Source organism: Clinocottus analis, unplaced genomic scaffold (assembly GCF_023055335.1).
Source record: "Clinocottus analis isolate CAN_PGR_092001 unplaced genomic scaffold, fCliAna1.0.p SCAF_18, whole genome shotgun sequence".
Taxonomy (NCBI): domain Eukaryota; kingdom Metazoa; phylum Chordata; class Actinopteri; order Perciformes; family Cottidae; genus Clinocottus; species Clinocottus analis.
This window is the reverse complement of record NW_027175909.1, coordinates 15454515-15461268: the sequence shown is the minus strand read 5'-3', so window position 1 is coordinate 15461268 and position 6754 is coordinate 15454515. Positions and strand designations below refer to the sequence as shown.

At 46.9% G+C, this 6754-nt stretch overlaps 1 protein-coding gene across 1 annotated transcript in view; it reads left to right on the top strand.

Moving 5' to 3' along the window:
• Positions 1-4901, top strand: part of LOC137789090 (activin receptor type-2B-like) — a 6772-nt gene extending 1871 nt beyond the window's left edge. Inside the window, exons 2-8 of the mRNA XM_068582344.1 lie at positions 437-577; positions 1119-1262; positions 1349-1494; positions 1783-1897; positions 2668-2803; positions 2909-3039; positions 3781-4901. Of these exons, the coding sequence (XP_068438445.1) occupies positions 437-577; positions 1119-1262; positions 1349-1494; positions 1783-1897; positions 2668-2803; positions 2909-3039; positions 3781-3993 (1026 nt within the window). The 3' untranslated portion in view covers positions 3994-4901. The remainder of the gene's footprint in view (positions 1-436; positions 578-1118; positions 1263-1348; positions 1495-1782; positions 1898-2667; positions 2804-2908; positions 3040-3780) is intronic.
• The last annotated feature ends 1853 nt before the right edge of the window (positions 4902-6754 follow it).

Sequence of the window (6754 nt, the reverse complement as noted above, 5' to 3'; positions counted from 1 at the left end):
AGTCTCGCACACACATAGTGAGCTCATAGCTCCCTCTGGTGGCAATGTACTGGAACTGCAGCTGTTTGTGTTTTAATATTATTTATGGCAAATAACAGGTCCCTGATGTCATAGTCAATAATAATAATAATAATAACAATAATAATGATAATAATAATAACGTTATAGCAATAAGAAATATCTTTCATTGATTTTTTCTAAAATCATTTTTTGTGTGTAATTTGGACCAAAATAAAAAAATATATAATACACAATATTTATATAAAGTACATAGTATATAATACATAGTTTATTGTACGTATTGTACGTTAATTTCATCACGCGTTGGTTCTCTTCCTCATCATCTGATCTCACTCTCTGATTGGCTCCTGTCGTCTGATCTCACTCTCTGATTGGCTCCTGTCGTCTGATCTCACTCTCTGATTGGCTCCTGCAGGACCCGCCCGCCCTAGCCCCGCCCCTCCTGCGCCTGCAGCCCCTGCAGCTGCTGGAAGTGAAAGCCAGGGGGCGCTTCGGCTGCGTCTGGAAGGCCCAGATGAGCAGCGAGCACGTGGCCGTCAAGATCTTCCCCGTCCAGGTCTAGACCAGACCCAGAACCAGAAACAGAACCAGACACAGAACCAGAACCAAAACCATACCCAGAACCGGAACCAGACCTAGAACCTGACACAGAACCAGAACCAAAACCAGACACAGAACCAGACCCAGACCCAGAACCAGACACAGAACCAGACCTAGAACCAGAACCATACCCGGAACCGGAACCAGACCTAGAACCTGACACAGAACCAGAACCAGAACCAGACCTAGAACCTGACACAGAACCAGAACCAGACACAGAACCAGAACCAGAACCAGACCTAGAACCAGAACCAGAACCAGACACAGAACCAGAACCGGAACCAGACCTAGAACCAGAATCATACCCAGAACCGGAACCAGACCTAGAACCTGACACAGAACCAGAACCAGACACAGAACCAGAACCAGACGCAGAACCAGAGTCAGAGTCAGAACCAGACCCAATTCAGACCCTCTGTGATCTTAATGTCTGTAAACTGTCTCTTACCTCTTCCTCCTCTTCCTCCTCCTCCTGCTCCTCCTCCTCTTCCTCACAGAACAAGGATTCCTGGGTGAACGAGACCGACATCTTCGTCACTCCGGGGATGAAGCACGACAACATCCTGAAGTTCATCACTGCAGAGAAACGAGGAAATCACCTGGAGGAAGAACTCTGGATCATCACAGAGTTCCACGAGAGGGTGAGGAGGAGGAGGAGGATGAGGAGGACTCTACTGGTCTCTACTGGTCTCTACTGATCTCTACTGGTCTCCACTGGTCTCTACAGGGTTCTCTGTCAGACTTCCTGAAGGGGAACGTGGTCAGCTGGTCTGAGTTGTGTCACATCTCTGAGTCGATGGCGCGCGGTCTGGCGTTCCTTCACGAGGACGTGAACATCAAAGGAGAGGGGGCCAAGCCGGCCATCGCTCACAGGTCAGTTTACATCCATCCATCATCATCATCGTCATCATCATCATCATCATCAAAACCTCTCGTGGGAGGCGTCCAGGAGGCATCTCCTCACTCTATCTCTAAGGCTGACCCCAACAGAGGAAGTTCAGGGGTTCTGGTACCAGGTCCAACAACAAAACAGCGTTCTGGTTCCCATCACCCCTCCAGGCTTCTGTGTCATTACTCTGAGGGTTTATGCGTTGAGGCGTTGGTCCACTCAGCCTTCAGAGCCTCGTGTTCGTGACCTCTGACCTTCCTCGTGCCTCTCAGGGACTTCAAGAGTAAGAACGTCATGCTGCGCTCAGACCTCACCGCCGTGATCGGAGACTTCGGACTCGCCGTTCGCTTCGCACCGGGAGAACCGCCGGGAGAGACCCACGGCCAGGTGTGTGTGTGTGTGTGTGTGTGTGTGTGTGTGTGTGTGTAACTGTGTCTGTATGTCTGTGTAACTGTGTATGTGTGTGTAACTGTGTGTGTGTGTCTGTGTGTAATTGTGTGAGTGTGTCTGTAACTATGTGTGAGTGTCTGTGTAACTGTGTATTTGTTTGTGTGTGTGTGTGTGTGTGTGTGTGCGTGTGTCTATGTGTGTGTCTGTGTAACCGTGGTTGTTTGTGGGTAACTGTGTGTGTGTGTGTGTGTGTGTGTGTGTGTGTGTGTGTGTGTGTGTGTAACCGTGTATGTGTATGTGTGTGTGTAACTGTGTGTGTGTGTGTGTCTGTGTAACTGTGTATGAATGTGTAACTGTGTGTGTGTGTCTGTGTGTAATTGTGTGAGTGTGTCTGTAACTGTGTATGTGTGTCTGTAACAGTGTGTGAGTGTCTTTGTAACTGTGTGTGTCGGTGTGTGTCTGTGTAACCGTGTATTTGCATGTGTGTGTGTGTGTGTAACTGTGTGTGTGTGTGTGTGCGTGTGTCTATGTGTGTGTCTGTGTAACCGTGTTTGTTTGTGGGTAACTGTGTGTGTGTGTGTGTGTGTGTGTGTCTGTGCAGGTGTCTGTGTAACTGTGTATTTGTATGTGTGTGTGTGTAACTGTGTGTGTGCGTGCGTGTGTCTCTGTGTAACCGTGGTTGTTTGTGGGTAACTGTGTGTGTGTGTGTGTGTGTGTGTGTGTGTGTAACCGTGTGTGTGTGTGTGTGTGTGTGTCTTTGTGTGCAGGTGGGGACCTGGCGCTACATGGCTCCAGAGGTCCTGGAAGGAGCGATTAACTTCCAGAGAGATTCCTTCCTGAGGATCGACATGTACGCTCTGGGCCTCGTGCTCTGGGAGCTGCTGTCCCGCTGCAGGGCTGCAGGTCACTACGTCATCACTACGTCATGTAGTTTATGACTGCTTATGATACAATACCATCCTATATTATATTATGTGTGTGTGTGTGTGTGTGTGTGTGTGTGTGTAGGCCCGGTGGACGAGTACCTGCTGCCCTTTGAGCAGGAGGTGGGTCCTCACCCGGCGCTGGAGGAGCTGCAGGAAGTGGTCGTCCACAAGAAGATGAGGCCGTCGCTCAAAGAGCTGTGGCTCAAGCACAGCGTGAGTCTTCATCACCTTCTGATCATCGTCTTCATCACCTTCTGATCATCGTCTTCATCACCTTCTGGTCATCGTCTTCATCACCGGCTCACATTTTGCACCTCAAACTATCCATCAATTAGTCAGGTGATCAGCAGATTAATCAATAATAATCAGAATCCTTGAACCGTTGTATTGAACGTGTTATCATAGTTTTAGTACCTCGTATTGGATGTGTTATCGTAGTTTTAGTACCTCGTATTGAACGTGTTATCATAGTTTTAATACCTCGTATTGGATGTGTTATCGTAGTTTTAGTACCTCGTATTGAACGTGTTATCATAGTTTTAATACCTCGTATTGAACGTGTTATCATAGTTTTAATACCTCGTATTGAACGTGTTATCATAGTTTTAGTACCTCGTATTGAACGTGTTATCATAGTTTTAATACCTCGTATTGAACGTGTTATCATAGTTTTAGTACCTCGTATTGAACGTGTTATCATAGTTTTAGTACCTCGTATTGAACGTGTTATCATAGTTTTAGTACCTCGTACTGGATGTGTTATCATAGTTTTAGTACCTCGTATTGAACGTGTTATCATAGTTTTAGTACCTCGTATTGAACGTGTTATCATAGTTTTAGTCTGTTTTCAGTAAACAATGGCGTTCTGTGCAGATGTAGTTTTTGCTCTCGTTGTTTTTATGAAACAAGCTGCGGTCGCAGCAAAGAGTCCCAACGGTGCGTCTGTACCTTCAGGGTCTGGCTCAGGTGTGTGAGACGGTGGAGGAGTGCTGGGACCACGACGCCGAGGCTCGCCTGTCGGCCGGCTGCGTGGAGGAGAGGATCTCTCAGGTCCGCCGCCTGACCGCCGGCACCGGCCCGCCCACCTCCGACCCCCACGGCCCGCTGGTCCCCATGCTCACCAACCTGGACCCCAAGAGTCCAGTGTGTGAGGACAGGGAACTTTGACTGGTTCTGGGGCTCAACTTCCTGTGCAGACAACCGATGACACACACACACACACACACATACACACACTTCTTCTCAGTGAACACACTAAACAGGAAGCAGCTGCTTTTCGATCTCTGGACTTCTTTTCTTTGATTCTCTCTTCGTCCGTTCGGATGAAGGTTACCAGCACACGGACTTGTTTTTCTCAAGATTTCCTTCCAGACTTGAGTCATTTGTGTCTTTTTTTTTAACCAAATGTGAGTGTGTGTGTGTGTGGAGTAAACACACGCACACACACACACCCACACTTGCAGGACCCCCACAGTGAAAGGCATCCAGGTCCCGACTCAGTGAAAGTTCTTCTATCTCCAGGTACCTCAGCGACGACTTTCATTACTTTGGCAGATTTTTTTTATCATTCTTCCGTCTGAGACTCCGCCTCCAACTCTGGATCACTTAGCAACCGCCTACCATCAACCTGCCATTGGGTTGTTTTTTTACTACAATGCTGCAAACCCTTGTAGGAACTCAATGACTGTTACACAACCAGTCCGACTCCGACCTTGTGTTCGACCTTGTGTTCGACCTCGTGATCGACCTCATGTTCGACCTCCAATTGTTCCGCGTTTGACCTCGCGGTCGACCTTGTTTTCTTCTGTTCACGCTTCGGATCCAACGGGTTGCATCCAAAACGACAGGAAACAGGAAGTTTGTGTTTAGCGGTTTCATTGTTGAAAAACTGAAGAAGCTTTTCAGGAACCAGGAAGTAAACCTCTTGCATGCAGAGATTTGATTGGCCGACTGCGCTCGCCCACAGCATTTCGGTGGCGCGCTGAAATAAATCTTCTCAGGTAACCAGGACTGCGGGAGGCGGACTCCAAGGGGTGGGGGCGGATCCAATGCCAACGCCGGGGGAGGGGTTATCTGAGGGTGCTGAAAGCCTATTGGCTGTGCTGAATATGGTAATGTGCGAGGTGCCCAAACAACGGAACTTATGTTCCCCTAAAACTAGGTGCAAGACGTCATGGTGCGTATGTGTGCGTGTGTGTTTGTGAGTGTGTTTGTGTGTGTATGTGTGTGTGTGTGTGTGTGTGTGTGTGTGTGTGTGTGTGTGTGTGTGTCATCAGCTGGTTGTGTCTCCTCAGCTGTGTTACCTCCCTTCATGGACCGGGACCAAAAGTTCAGAGACTCTTTATCCTAAAAGACACTCGTTAAGAACTGTGTGTGTGTTTGTGTGTGTGTGTGTGTGTGTGTGATGTCATACGTGTTAACAGTAAATGTCTACGAATGCTGCTTCACCGCGATGAGGAACATTTTTCTCTGGTTTCCCTTTCATTGTTCCTTTGACATTTATTGTTTTGAACTCATGTAAATCTCCGAGGAGACGAGGAGTCGAGGAGACGAGTAGGAAGCGAGAGGAAGGAAGCGTCAGAAAAGCTCTGAACCACAGATCACCTCAATACAGCAGAAATACCTCAGCAGACTTTTCTACGTTTCCACTTCTGGTTCTATTTTTTATTCACGTAATTTTTCTTCTTTTTACATAAAACCTTCAAACCGAAGAAGGAAACTTTCAAACCTCCAGCTTGTAAATAGTTAATAAAGTTTTGTGGGTTTTTTTTAGACTCAACTGCCGATCTCATAAAAGCACCTGGACTGAGTCTTCTCTGTGTCCTCATTCTCTTTCCTGCTTCCCTAGCCTCTCCACTTGTGCGTCCTCTCTTCTACTTTCACTTGTTTCCTTTCCTCTCCTCTCTCCTTTCCGCTGTCCTTCCCCCTTCTCCTCATTACTTTCCTCCTCCATCTTTAATTTTGTCTCCTCGTCCTTTTGTCTTCTTATTTCTCGTCTTGTCTCCTTCTCACTTCCTCTCGGCTTCCAGTTCCCTCAAATAATTAATCTTTCCTCACCTCTTGTCTCCTTTCCTGTCTTCCTACTCTCTCCGTTTGTGCCCTTGTGTGTCCTCTCTTTGGTCTCCTCACATCTCTTCCTCTCCTTCCTCGCCTCCTTCCTTTATATCCTTGCTGTGAACTACATTTAAAATATCAGATTGAAACCACAAGACAATAAAAAGAACCAAACAAATGTGAGAAAACTTGCAATAATTAAATATCTAATATTCAGTCAGGATGCAGTGACAGCCGGACTCGGGTCCAGGTGCTTCCAGGTGTTTCCAGGTGTTTTCAGAAACATATTACCTCATTAAAGCCGTGTGGGCAGAAACGGCGTGCTGGGAAGCTAACGAGCGGATGTTTCTTCATTATGTGACATTAGCTTGCTGTTAGCATCCTATTGAGAAACAGGGCAGAATGCTAATGAGCAGATGTTTCTTCAGTATGTGACGTTAGCTTGTTGTTAGCATCCTACTGAGGAACAGGGCTGAATTCTGACGAGCGGATCCTTCCTCAGAATGTGACGACAGCTTGTTGTTAGCATTGAGGTGTGTTGGTACTTGATGGCGTAAAAACTTCACCACATTTCATTTATAGCTTTGTTGTTTTTTGCCATCAAGTGTTTCAAACCCCTGAAAATTATTGTTTTTAAATGTTTCAGTAGCATTTGGGCTAACAGGCGTAACGGAAATGTTTAGCCTTGATGCTAACAAGCAGCATTTCCCCATTTTTCCAATTAAAAGTCCCTGTTTAAAAGCTTGTTTGTGCGAGTGATGCTTCCATTTAGGCGACCAGACAAGTGCCTGAGAGGAACGCCTCCCTCTCAAACAGCTGTTTCAGTGAATGGACCCCTTGACTTCCTCACACCTTCTTTCTCCTCAGTTATCCA